This window comes from Mauremys reevesii, linkage group 3, assembly GCF_016161935.1.
Source record: "Mauremys reevesii isolate NIE-2019 linkage group 3, ASM1616193v1, whole genome shotgun sequence".
Classification (NCBI taxonomy): Eukaryota; Metazoa; Chordata; order Testudines; family Geoemydidae; genus Mauremys; species Mauremys reevesii.
In genome coordinates, this window is record NC_052625.1 from 14076070 (window position 1) to 14090939 (window position 14870).

Below are 14870 nucleotides of genomic sequence, written 5' to 3' on the forward strand. Positions count from 1 at the left end.
GCATTACATTTTAAAAAACTGTTGAAAAACATTAACGGTTGCAAAGTGAAGTATTAAAAAGTTGGAAAAAGAAACTACCCAGTCAGTGAGCACCATCCATTCCAGGCACTGAAGGTGGTGGGGTCCTGTGGAGAAAGTAGAATGTGATCACATAATTAAAGACAATCATATTGTATGTGCAGAGGACGGCGGAGTTAAATTGCACGGGCTGTGTTGCCAAGTCTCATGAATTTTTGCAAGGCAAGCGATTTTGTCCCCGGCTGCAGGCCTCTTGCAATAACATGAAGAGCTCATGCATTCATGTGACTTGGAAGCAGTCACCTGCACTCACCTCCCTCCCACATGCAGCAGCTCCCATTCCCCTCTCCAACAAGTACCTGCTTCCTGGACTCCTTCCCTCTTCCTCATCCTTCCCAGACCATCCTGCTTCTCCATTCCTCTGCCTCAGCCCTCACTGTTCCGGAGCCATAGCAGTTACCTGCCACCCACCTCTCTGGCTCACTTGCACTTCCCCAAGTCATTCCCCTTGTTTCCAGATCCCTAGAGCTCCTGATTCCCTAAGATCCCTTCCCTCAGCTCTCAAACAGTGTCACGTGTAGCCTCCCCTCCCAACTCTGGGACACGGCAGCCCCTTGCTCCCCCGACTCCCCAGAAGTTTTGCTCCCCTCAGTCACACCTAATTCCCCACTGCCCCATCCTCTCATCTGCTCCTACCCCACTCCCCAATTACCCTGAGAGTTTTCTCAGGGCCATGCCTGGTCATCTTAATCCCTCCTCCCCCCTGCAGGCTTCTAGGAGTGACCAGCTGGCTGCACCTTCTGTCTTGAGGAGGTGGCTAAGCAGAATCAATATCCCTCCCAATCCAACACATGCCGCTGTCATCAAGGGAAGCGCCCCACCCCTCCTGCTGGGCTGGACAGTTAGCTCCCACCCCTAGCCAGCTAAGCACCAGGAAGTCCCACCCCCAGAGGGCTGGGATTAACCTCTGGGGAGAGCCTACATCTGGTCTGAGGGGTCAGCATTCAGCCTCTCTCCCTCCTACAATAGGAGTCAATAGGGCAGTATATCCCTTCCTCCTCGGGAGGCGAAGAGAGGTCAGTCCTCTTCCACCTCTCCACTTTCTCATGTGTATGGGAGGGAGATGGGGGATGTTAAGACTGAGCCTGCCTACTCTCTTCCCCTCCCTCCACATCCCAGGAGGGTACATCTGACCCCTCCACTACCCTATACCCCTGGGGGACAGGGTATTTTTACAAGGAGCATTTCAATATGACCCTCTTCAACAGCTCTATACCAGTGGCTCCCAAACTTTAACAACCTGTGAACGCCTTTCACTGAAATGTCAAGTCTCACCAACCCCCTCCTAAAAATGAGTATAAATTATAAAAGCAGTGATCTTGGAAATATAAAATTTGTTTTTATTACATGCTTATTACATACTATTTATTATTAATTATTATTTATAATTACAGTATTTTTATTACATTATGAAAACAGCAACACTTCCAAAATCTCACTTTCGTACTTTGTATCACTTTGAATAAGCCTGTTATAAGACAAGGCTCCTATGTTTCATCGAGGAGTATCAGATGTGAAACAGCATGAAGGTATTTAAGAAGCCAACTCAATTAGTTCCTCCTACACAAGCACTCAGGTCTTGAGCAGTCCAGGCAAACAACGCACGTTACAACAAAGCTTAAACTTGTTCTTTATAATCATTTTAAAAACAATACTAGCTGCCTATTTAATTTTAAAATCAGCAAAAAATATCCATCCCCCTTTCCATTTCTTATAAGGAGTCTTGAAGTTTAAAATCTTCTCAGTGTGATAGATATGTTTGCTTTGATCTGCTTAGCTCTTAGAAGTCCATGCTGGCCCCATGCTGTCTGGGGTCCCTATGGACAGCTCTGTCCGCCATTAGGGAATTTTTTCCCAAGAACCCCCAGGGGTTCCCAAACCCCAGTTTGGGAACCACTGCTCTATACTGTCTCCCTGTTTGGAACAGTGCTGCCCTTATTCCAGCCCCACCTCCATCTGCCCTTCAGCCCATGGGCAAAAGAATGTCCTTCCCCTAAACTAATTCCTGAAAATTACTGAAACTAATACATACATACATACATACATACATAGAATAATCAACCTGAGGAAGATGGAGCATGACAAACATCAGCCTGAATGGCTACACTTTGGGAAAGTTACGTGCAACTGATTACAGAGAGTTATAATGGCAACATAAATTGCCAAGCATTGGGCAACATAAATTGTAGGCATTGCAAGTGTTGTTAAGTTAAAAAACAAAATAAAAAACATGGCATGAAATCCTGGCCTCTAACTTCAATAGCCAGGATTTCACCCAAGTGCTCTCATGTTTGAAAGCACTAAAAGATTCTTGGATAAATGTATTCATAATTACCCAGGTAAAATTTGTCATGAGAGGTTCACATTGCCAAAGAACAACTGGGAAGTTCTACAGGACAATCTTTGATTGTTTCCTTTGTTGAAGTGGGAAATGTATCCAAAAAATGGCCACAGTATTTATCAGACAAACAAATCAAACTAAATGCAATCACCTTCACTGGTTTGGTTCACATACAATTAATTGTAATCGAGCCAGGGTCCCCCAGAAGTTCACAACTGTCACTAGATGTCACACAGTGTCAGTGTCACGTGCACTAATGTGTCAGACTGTGCACTATCACTTCCACAGAAAGGAAAAAACAAGGTCCATTATCTTCTAAAACACGGGCCCCTACAACTTGAGCTAAATGAGACTCCCCTTTGGCTGTAGCAGCATTTTGGATTTACGTCACATTTGAACACTTCTAATTCTATCCAATAGAGAAGGCAGTGCTAGGACACACGACAGCCAGCCCATTGTAACATTACAACCATAGCATGTAAAATTTTAGATATATACTGCATCTAGTAATGAGACCAGCACCAGTAAGTGTAGACAAATTTCAAATCTTCACCACACTTATTAACTAAAATATTGACTATTAGTCATGTGAGGATCATGTTGTATTGACTGGGGGTCAGTTTTGAAGAAGATGCTAACTGGACCTTCTGGACATAGAATGGGGCACAAGCAGAGAAGAAAGGAGCTTTGTTAAATGGAATGGCACAATTAAGGACAATAGACCTTCACATAAAGAGAACTTTCCCCCATATCCGTACAGTGTATATCGCATACCTACAAAATTCAACTTATTCTCCTAACATGTCCTTATAAGTAGTTGCATAATAGATAGAAATTCAAAGTCTAGAATGTAATTAAGGCATATGGATGAGGATACATGTCATCAAAAAAACATGTCCTCCTATACAGATTTAAGTATCAGAGGGGTAGCCGTGTTAGTCTGGTTCTGTAAAAGCAGCAAAGAAGTGGGTATTCACCCACGAAAGCTCATGCTGCAAAACGTCTGTTAGTCTATAAGGTGCCACAGGATTCTTTGCTGCTTATACAGATTTAGTTGCCAGAACCAATCCACTTCAACAGATTGAGAGCCTATATTAGGGCTTGATTTTACAAGTTGTCAAGCAACTCCTGGGAAGAGCTGCCCAGTGAACTCCCACTCACTTCAAAGTGAGTAGAGTGAGCATAGTAACTTCACTGAGACACTTATTACCTCTCGGCCTCAGACCTCTACTTGTGTACGCATTTTCTCGTCTCCTTGATGATATGCTCCGAAGACATACATGAATGGATATTTTGGGGAGACCTATTTCCAAGCTATTTATTAAAAAGAGATGTGGAAATTTTTTTTAATTATCCACAGTTTGTTAATTAATGCTACCTAAATGAAAAATGGAAATAATCAGTATCAACAGATTCAGATACAAGATCACTTGATGTCTACCACTTTTTAGAGTGCTTGGATGGGGAACCTTCCCTCTTATCCTTATGGAAGTGCTTATGTCTCCCTTACCCCTGCTTGCTCTGTTCTCTAGCATCTCTCAGAGCTGGAGGGAGGCAGAGTTCTTAGAGCCACTCAAGACCGAAGAAGGGTCACTTCTACGTTCCTTGGGCTGATGTACATGGGGTCTCCCCGGTCCGAGGTTGTTCCCACCTTCATTGCTTCCTCTATCAGGAACTTACTCAGGCAAAACTCCCTAGACTGTTTAGTCCAACTTGAGAACAAGCTGCAGATACTGCACCTGGAAGGGTTTTGTGCTAGTCTACAACCAGGAACAGCTTGTGGTACATATCACAGCTTTTAAAGCCAGAGATCCTTGGCATACTCTCTGCAACCATTGGAGGGATGGAAGCCAGGGGAGTATGGCAATGGCTTCCTGCCCCAGAAGGGGGGTTTCCAAGATAAGGAACCAGACCCCTATTCAACTAATTCCTAAGTAACTACTAAGAGACTATAAAATGTTTTAGAACTATTTACAGTGAGAAGCCTAAGAAGTCAGTATGAACACTGAAGCTTCGTCCTAGATCATGAGCGGTAAGAAGGAACTATGATGCCAGTGGTCTGAGAGTCCCCTTTATTCCATTGGTGCCGGGTGCATGCATAGACCACATGGACACTACAAAAGAAAATTCTTCAGTCCTGGGCACAGGCACAACCCTGAAGTGCAGTACACCAGGGGACAATCACTCGAAGGATACACATTATTCAGTATCTTTCATGTTCAGAGTGCTTTACAAACAATATCTACTTGGTCCAGTGCTCTAACCAGGTTTCTCAGACATTACAGTCATGAGGGATGGAGATGGATATAGACAGAAAAGCATCACGGCTTGATTTCCAGAGGTGATGAGCAACCCAGTCTTCCATCAAAGTCGATGCGAAGAGAAGCTGCTTAGCACCTTTGAAAATCAGGCAGTTTGAGTTTTCACCGAGCGGTTTTTAAAGCCCTCATTATGACTATGTTCAACTAGGCTGAGGGAAAAAATGCTTCTGACCATACCTCAGCCTTTAATGGTCCAGATGTAGGATGAAAGAGAAATAGTGATGCAGAAGGCTTAAAAAAAATAACCAGTGGGATTAATTTATTTACAACATAATCTACATTTTATGTCCTCATTTTTGAGATTCAGCTTTTCTGATGTAAATAATTTGCAATACTGAAAAGTGAGAACGCTGGTTTGTGCGGAAAGCAGTTAAATGTGGGGCTAAACCAGGGCTCATTAACAGACGCTTTTTAACAGACTGCACAATCTTTTTATTTACTTATTATCATCATTGTTAATTTTTATTATTTTCTCTGGAGTCTGGACCTTGACTATACTTTGACCAAGAAATCTAGTCTGACAAAAAAATAATTGCCTACCCCTGGTCTAAACTATGGGACATAATTAGGTCAGAAGCATGGGACTGACATAGTGTTTGAGGAATGGCTCTTGTCAGATGTTAAATATAGTGGAAAACCATATAGCTGTAGCATAGGAGACCTTTGGAGACTCAGAGGTTCAAACTATGAAAAAGAGCAATGAAATTTCTCTAGATCAGAAGATTTTATTCTAACCACTTTTTTGAAATGATGTATTTTTAAAAAACGTTCCAAATTCTTCAAAATAGTACAAAACAAGAAAACAAACGGTAATTATCTAAAATGTAGGAAGCATGAGAATGAGCTATTCAGGCTAGATTGTGTTGTGTAAAGATGGAAGGAGCTATCAAAAGGATCTGCGCAAAGCACTTTGGAAAAAGTCTGTAGTCCTATCATAATTCTTTAAGCTCCTGACAATTTTATGTTTAAAAAAATATTGCTGAATCTGTGCATGAACGCAGAAGCTACGCTGCAGGGAGTTGTCACTTCTTTTGCTGTCAATGCAGCATTTGAGAAAAACAGAGGTGTTTATGAAGAGAACAAATTTATGAGGAAGATAATGGAAAAAAATAGGGACTAGTACAGATGCTGTAGTATTTCTGTTGCTAAGATGTTTTATGCATTACAGATGAAATACCACACATGCTATTCCAACATCGTTCTTCTTTTTTATTAGCTGTTAATGAGAACCCTTTACACATTTTATCAAATATTTTTAAACTCAATCTGCAAAAGACAAAAGAATATTGTTTAAAAGTTACTATATGCAATCTAGTATTTTGCCATACTTGAACAAGTTATCTGTTGACGTAAACACGCTATACACATTGATTTCATGGAACTTTAAAACACTTCTCCCCTAGAAGCATATATCCAGGTTTCAGCTCATCATCCCGACATGGATTTTTATGTTTATTTTTGAAAAGACAGAATATCTAAAAATACTTTTATACAATATGGCTAATTATAACAAATCTATTTTAAAAATATAGAGAAAAATATACTCAGTGGTAATTGGCCTATCAAAAACTATGCTCTAATAAAACATATTATGAACCTGATTTTGCAATTGGTTTTATATGGGCAGACTCTTATATCAGTGCTTTCTGGAGCCCCACTGATTTTAAATGGGGCTCCACTGGACTTCAACAGAGGACAAGTTTCTACTCACGTGGATCTGACTGGAGGAATGGAACCTATGATCACTTCATATCATATCAAAAGAAAATGTTTGTACAATACAGTAAAATGGCAAACCGAAGGTTGGCTTAATTCAAACATCAGGAAGTTAAGAAACTTGGCAAGTTAAAATAATTCATTTCTTCAAAGTTTTGGTCTTCAGTTAAAGATGGAGAAGAAAGTTGTCAGCAAAAAAATTGCAGGCCCTATCATAATCTAAGACAACATATATCTTATTTCTGTATATAATACAAATTTTAGATAACAGAAAATGACAAATTCTACATCAGTATTACTGAAGTCTCAATGATTTAAGTGGAAAACTATGGGGTTGAATCTCCTGACTGACTTTGAGAAAGATGAACTGTCAATGTCTTCATACATAAAACTTTACAATTTTGAAATTAAAAAAGAGGAATCACCATTTCCAAGAGTGTTAATAAAAGTAACCAGCGAAGTTCTACAAATTTCTCTCCTCTCTATGCCTTGTCTCAAAATGGCAAGAGACGGAGAATAGAGACCTTCTTAGAGATAATGTAGGGGCAAATTTTTCTCCCAACAATTCTGACAAAGAAATAAAGAGTTATTTTGTCTGTACCCACCTTAAAACCTGTCTCACATAGGCTGGAGTCTCTGGGCTTTTTTTTTTTTTTTTTTTGATTTGGAGCCTCAAACTAGCGGTACAATATAACACTGTCTTGTTGCTAACGGGCAGAATCTCTTTTGTACCCTTCCTAACAGGCTGTGTCGTCATTGGTTGTGTGGCCATATATGAAGGTGGCTCAGGAACAAGCAGAATTCATTCACGCCCTCTGTTGCAGGTGATGTGATCGGGGTAAACTGAGCCTGGAGGAGGTTCAGCAGCAGCCATTAAACAGGCAGAATGGCTCTCAGGTGACATCCTTGGGGGCGGGTCAGCCCAATGTGGAGGCTGCTCTTGGGCTTTGACTAGTGCTTCTCAATTCTTGACTGAGAAGTTCACATAGAACAATGCTCAGGTGCAAATTTAAGGCAACTTCGCAGCTCCTTTGTGCAGCCCTGCTGGCACAAAGTGTCCGTGGTGTTGGCCAGGATTTGATTCCTTCTAGCACAACGCGTTGAATGGAGGCACACAACTTCAATTAACAAGTGTAAAAAGTAGGGCCCCGATTCAGTAAAGCACTTAAACACACTTTAAGCAAAGTGTGTAAGTAGAGCCACTGAAGTCAATATGATCAAAGTTAAACATGTGCTTAAGTGGTTGCTGAATCTGGACCTGAATTCTTAATTGTCCAGGCAGTGTGAAAACATAGTGCCATTCCTTTTCTTTAAGAAGGACCTTAGCTTTCCCTTGCTCCTCCTCCCAGTGGTTTTGAAATTTACATCACTTTCCACAGAGAACAGATTCATGGATTATAGGGCCAAAGGGACCACTATGATCATCTAGTCTGACCTCCTGCATAACACGGACCATAGAAACTGCAGATTCTGTAATAACTTGTGAGAGTTATAGCCTCTTTTTTGGAAAAATGCCCAGTCTGGATTTAAAAACGTTAAGTGATGGAGAATCCACCAAATCCCTAGGTAAGTTATTTTAATGGTTAATTATCCTTACTGTTAAAAATCTGTGCCTTATTTCTAGTTTGGATTTGTTTTGCTTCAGTTTCAATCATTGATCTCATTATGGCTTTTAACAACATCACATTTACTCATATAGCTTCCAAACCGATGGCATATTTTGAAATTAAAAACAAAGTATGTGGTTAGTTTTTATTCTGTTATGTTTGTTACGCATATTCACCACCAGATCCCCAGCTGGTGTAAATCAGCATAGCTCTACTGACACCGCTTTAGATCAGCTGAGAGTCTGGCTCTCTTTGCATTAACTTGGGTCTGTATCAGAATACTGTTAAGTTTTTTAATTCAATATTTTGGTACTACAGTTAATCCTATATCCATGCCACTCTTCCATAAATGATTTTTGTTTGTACAAAGTTTTCAAAATCTAAAATGATGTGAAACGTGTGACTTACCTATGGGAATCTCTCCAACTCTTGCAATAGGCCAGTGGTTCTCAAACTGGGGCTGCCGCTTGTGTAGGGAAAGCCCCTGGTGGGCCTGGCCAGCAAATCCCTTGTCCCGCGCCGCTTCCTTCCGCCTAGAGCGACGAACCGCGGCCAGTGGGAGCCGTGATCAGCCGCACCTGCGGACCCGGCAGGTAAACAAACTGGCCCGGCCCGTCAGGGGCTTTCCCTACACAAGCGACGGCCCCAGTTTGAGAACCACTGCAATAGGCATATATTTTGTGCATGGCCCATCACAATTGCACCCAGGATGGCCTGACAAGTACATCTTCATTGCTTTTTTACGGGAAAGCACTCTGATTAACCTAACCAGCACTGCAGGTAGTCTGTGCAGTAAGTTTGCAGAAGCACTAAAAAGGATTCTTTGGTACATCAGCTTCTTTCATATAAATGGCATGCAGTAAAGTATGTTCTATTTTAAAACCACCTTGTTTAAATTCTTTTACAGTAACTGCCTATAAAATAATATTTTATTGCAAAGAAGAAAATAATGTCTTCCTTTTGCAACAAGCTTGAGGGTAACATTTTCAAAAGCAGCTAAATGATTTAGAGACCTAAGTCCCATTTTCAAATTGACAGGCTCCTAAATCCTCTTGACTTCAGTAAGACGTAGTGTATATCTATACTCTACAAAGAAAACAAACCACCACCTGTAGCAGTGGCTATCAAAGCCCTGGTCAACTGACTAGGGTGTGGGGCTTGCACTACAGGGCTAAAAATAGCACTGTAGACATCCCCACTTGGGCTGGAGTCTGGGCTCTTAGCAGGTATCAGAGTCCAGGCTCCAGGCCAAGCGGGAACATCTATACAGCTATTTTTAGCTCTGTAGTGCAAGTCCGAGTCAGTTGACCTGGGCTCAAACTCACTTCCACTTTTCTATTTGCAGTGGTAGACCTACCTTTAGGCTCCTAAGTCACTTTTAAAAATGGGACCTAAGTCTCTGAATCACTTAGGTGCTTTTAAAATGTTTACCCTAACGCTAATATTTACTAATTGGAATATGCAGTAATAGATGTGCAACTTATTAGAACAATTCTATTTATTCACATCATCTTTGAGGTTTGAAAGGTTTCTAAAAGAGGAACTGTCACAGTGATTGAATACAAATGTGTAGTCTTCACTTTTTCTCCTTGTGCTTATAATGTTAATGTTGCCACAATTTAGACTGCCAAATACATTGTCAACTTTGTCAGGCCACGTTTAACTGTATGACCATTTCACACAATATAAACTAGCATGGCTAATTTGACCAAATATATGGAAACTCATATTGTAGTTCTGATTAACCAGGTGGCACTTTTTATACTCAGGAAAAAAAGCACGAAAACCTATTTTATGAAACATTTTAATATCTGAAAGTTGTTTGAGTCTGCTTTTTACTAGGGCTCTCGATTAAGAGCAGTTAACTCACGCGATTAACTCAAAAAAATTAATCACAATTAATCGCACTTTTAAACTATAGAATACCAATTGAAATTAATTACATATTTTTGGATTTTTTTCTGCATTTACAAATATATTGATTTATTTTACAACACAGAACACAAAGTGTACAGTGCTCACTTTGTCATTTTTTTATTACAAATATTTGCACTACAAAAAATGATAAACAAAAGAAGCAGTATTTTTCAATTCACCTCATACAAGTAGTGTAGTGCAATCTCTTTATTATGGAAGTGTAACTTACAATGTAGATTTTTTTTGTTACATAACTGCACTCAAAACCAAAACAATGTAAAACTTTAGAGCCTACAAGTCCACTCAGTCCTACTTCTTGTTCAGTCAATCGCTAAGACAAACAAGTTTGTTTACATTTACAGGAATGGTGGTTGAAACATGAAGGGACATATGAATCTTTAGCGTATCTGGCACCTAAATATCTTGCAACGCCAGCTATAACAGTGCCATGCGAACGCCTGTTCTCACTTCCAAGGGACATTGTGAACAAGAAGCAGGTAGCATTATCTCCTGCAAATTGTAACCAAACTTGTTTATCTGAGCGATTGGCTGAAGTAGGACTGAGTGGACTTGTAGATGCTAAAGTTTTACATTATTTTATTTTTGAATGCAGTTATTTTTTGCACATAATTCTACATTTGTAAGTTCAACTTTAATGATGAAGATATTGCACTGCAGTACTTGTATGAGGTGAACTGAAAAATACTATTTCTTTTGTTTTGTACAGTGCAAATATTTGTAATAAAAAATAAAGTGAACACGATACACTTTGTATTCTGTGTTGTAATTGAAATCAATATATTTGAAAATGTAGAAAACATCCAAAAATATTTCAATAAATGGTATTCTATTATTGTTTAACAGTGTGATTAATCGTGATACTTTTTTAATCACTTGACAGCTCTACTTTTTACACAATCTATTATATATAACCTGTACATGTCTTCATTCCAGTTAATATTGTTTTTTTTGTTCTATAGTAATACAAAATGGATACTATACTGTATATACATGTGCAATTCTAAACAAGTCCTGAGTAATTTTAAAGTATTAGTAAAACCTCAATTCTAATTTGTGCAACTAAAATTCAGATAAGTATTACTCTATTGTGAAGAAACCATCTACTCCAAAATAAATATAGCATTTTACCTTAGTTCTACGCATTGCTGAGACTCTGTAAAGTGCACAGTATACAGTTACATTCCAGGTCATTAGAAAATGAGAAAAGATGCTGACCTCATTCTTGAATAACTATTGTTTCCTTTCTTTTAATTAATGGCAAGTGATTCATTCTGCGTCTGTATAATCAAGCATGGAAGACTTTTACAGAGTTTGAATTAAAATCCTCTGCAGTACATATTTTGTAAACGTTCAAGTCACAGGTCCTTTGATTCTTATAAGGAAAACTGTACAATCAAATAGTTAAACTGTGCTTCTTGGGATAAATAAATACCAATGGAGCGTGAGTATCATCTCAAATGCCACAATATGTTAAGGGGAAATGGAAAACAGGAAATAATCTTAAGAAACAGCTTGGTGGAAACTGAACATTAGAAAAACTCCCCTTATGACTACATAACCACAGTAAACAGGAGATAATCTTGCAGTACTATAATGAATTGTTTGAGCAAATGTAAAGGAAGCACTTTCACTAATGAGTGGATCCCAACACAGCATGAGAATTAGAATTTTTGTACATCATTACCAGAGCAACTAGCGCTAACAAATGTTTGTATATTCCATGCCAAGAAAATGCAGGCACTAAATACGACAACCGCTAAAGGATGAAGGTCAGCATTGTTGCATATCTGTTTTTAACTGGCAAAATTTCTGATGGAAATTTTCAGGCATGGAGATTGATTCTTTATTTGCATTTTTCTGACACCACAGAATGGAAGGCACAGCTTTGGATTCTTCTCCACTGGCAAAGAGTCCCGGGCACAAGAGTTAGCTGGTCCCATGGCTGCTGTAGTCAAACACTCCTTTCTTGAAGAATGGTGAGAACTCACAGATGGTGTGTTTTGACAGGGTTGGGCCAACTTTATCGATGTGTAACGGAGATGATGGAGACTTGAGCATCATGCAGAAAAAGTTCCTGAGGTATTTCTGGGAAAAGAAATCCACTATGTCAGAGTGCTTTCATGATCACTTTGGTTACAGTCATTTTGAAGAGTTAAATACAAGGCAAAATAAAAAAAGTTAAATCTCTGTGAACTTGGAAACGTTCATTTTAATAACTATCCATACTTAAATACCAACCTATAAAATGTGTCTCTGAAATGTTTACGTTGTTGTCAGGTAATACAAAGAAATGTTTACTAAATTCTTCTCCTGCCAGGATTGTTACTATTTTGCTCTACCTCCAGAGTAATACTCTCTGCTAATCACGGCTTACCAACATGCCTGGAAAAGAACACCCAAAGCTAGCAAATATTGCAGCAGGTCTGTAGGAATTTCCAACTCTGCAGGAATTTCACTAAATATGGATGCAAAAGAACTTAAGAAATCTTTTCAGCACCTAAGTACTATGATCATTACATTGAAAAGGAATTGTTTTGATCAAGGTCATTTGTATAAATTATACATGTCCGGCTATACTGAAAAGGACAGGAGACAGTTGATATGGTTTTAATAAGGCCGCAGCTCTATAATTAAATGTCTGGGACTATCTGGCAGATAAAAGTGTACAGCACAGGTAGTTTCATGTTCATTCAATAACTATCCCGGGGGCTTCTGCCACCCCACCCCCCTTTTCCATCTAGGTCTCCCAGCCAACCCATTGCTGGGACCTTATCCACCCCTCCTTGTAGGAGGGTTAAGGTGGGCTATAAGAAAGGGCAGTTGGCTCCCTGCCGGACCATTCATAGGAGCCCCTGACTCTCCCCACCTGTAAAGCACTGTTCCCCCTTCCTCGGCCAACCGGACAATAGCCTCCTCCATGTAAAGATGTGACGCAGTATTTATCTCTGAACTGGGTCCTTCTAGTGAAATCCACCCTAAAACTGTCTAAAAGAAATACAAAATGCAAGAAGTGTTCCAGTTCCAAACAGTCATATTTACCAACCGTTCCACAAATTGTATCCATTTATATCTTGTGAAATTGTCACAGTAACAACATACAGATCACTTTTGTAAAACCGATGGGGTTTTCTTTAAGTAAGGTTTTGGGGGAACATGAACATTTAGTGCGCTTTAACAAACAGCGCTTGAAATGTTTAAATGAAATGTGGTAGATAAAACATATGCTGAGGGAGACACACAGACCTGTACTAAAGAGTAACCAAAAATATCACCTCACAGATTCCGTGCAAACAGCTGCGAGGGAAATCTTATCTAAAGTAAAAGGATAAAGTCTTTTGCTCTGCTACAGACTGGATTAAAAAGATAACTGACTTGTCATATCTTTAGATATTACACACTAATCATGTATTCAGGGGGAAGAAATCTATTTAGTACAATATCCTATGATTAATGTGATGTTCAGTTACCTGAATGCAGCATACAGCCCTAATCCATCCATTCTGGGAAGCAATCACCCTAATTAAAGTTCACATTACCTGCTTTCTTTTCAAGAAGAACTTCTCCATAATAAAACAAGCTATTTATCCATTTGCTGTTAAGAGTCTTGGAAACAAACTATATTAATATCACGGAATGCAGGATAACAAAAATGCAGCTGGCACATAAGCTATTCTCTTGGCAGGACTGGTGGATTTTCTTTTTTATTCAGATCTCCCACAGGTTGTATTAATGTTCACAAAAAAAAAATTTCATTATGAAAATGCCTTCAAGATGAATTCCAACAGACTAGGAGATAATTTAAAGCAGGCAACAGATGTTGTGTCAACATTTGTCATAATTAGTTCACGAAGTAGGGTCCCTTAAAAAAAAAATCCCAACCCGATAAAGCCTGAAGGATGAATAGGGAAGTAAATCAAATGTAAAAATATAACACTCTGCTTGAGTTTTAGTAGTGGAAAGTTACTGCAGTAATTCCAGTTTACTGGATCTGAAGGTTCACAGAAGCTACCAATTTTTTAGTCACAGTCATCAGAAAGGAAATCATATTCACCTTGGTCTGTGTGGCCAGGTGATTTACTGCCATGCCTTTCCTGTAAAGCCACGGTTCTTGCTATAGCCTGGGCATTTCTAATGGTAGTACAAAGAAGCCCTGTGCTAGGTGAATATATGTATGTGAAATGAAAATGGTAATAGCAGCAACTACTGTTTCACATGATTTTTCCAGATCTGCACAGAAATCATCGTTGGAACACGACAGCTGGCTGGAAAGTGGAAAACAAATTGTGAAAATGTTACTCACCTCTCACCCCCCATATTTTTTTTGCTGAAATTTCATTTTGAAGTAAGATTTCAATGCTGTATATTGCTCTCTAGTAACACCATATACTACATGTCAGTATGTGCTACTTTGTTTAATAGCCTCTGGATCTGATGTTGCAGTGCAGTCTGGGGCTGTTGTGCCCTTCACCCCATATGGCTGATCCAGATGTGCTGGTTGGAAGTTAAAGATTCCATAGTACCGTGAAACATGTCCTAGACCACATGTGAAACTAAGGCTGAGTGCATTGTTGCCATGACTTCCTATCCAGTCACTACACTAACAGTGCTTAACTCAATGCCTTGCTATCCCCCAAATGTGGAATGTACTACAGTATATCAACATCTATTTCTAGCCTTGCAGTGTTAACTTTGAAAGTTAACTATCAAACTCACTATTACGAATATTCCAAGAGACATGTTCTTATGACTTATTTTATTTTTCATTCTGGTAAATGCTTTCGGAATAGCAAAAATTACAATATTCACTTGTTCTGGATTATTTAGTCTAGCAATCAGTGTTCAACCTGTACTTCCAAGCTCATGCTGCTA

At 39.3% G+C, this 14870-nt stretch overlaps 1 protein-coding gene across 4 annotated transcripts in view; it reads right to left on the reverse strand.

Annotated features, from left to right (window-relative positions):
* Positions 1 to 11228: 11228 nt before the first annotated feature.
* KIF16B (kinesin family member 16B) overlaps positions 11229 to 14870 on the reverse strand; it is a 202057-nt gene continuing 198415 nt past the window's right edge. For 3 of the 4 annotated variants that reach the window (XM_039530468.1, XM_039530470.1, XM_039530471.1), the window contains one exon: positions 11229 to 12086. In XM_039530468.1, the coding sequence (XP_039386402.1) occupies positions 11928 to 12086 (159 nt within the window). In that variant the 3' untranslated portion in view covers positions 11229 to 11927. Of the gene's footprint in view, positions 12087 to 12867; positions 12987 to 14870 lie in introns of all 4 variants that reach the window. The other variant, XM_039530469.1, reaches the window with a different exon arrangement.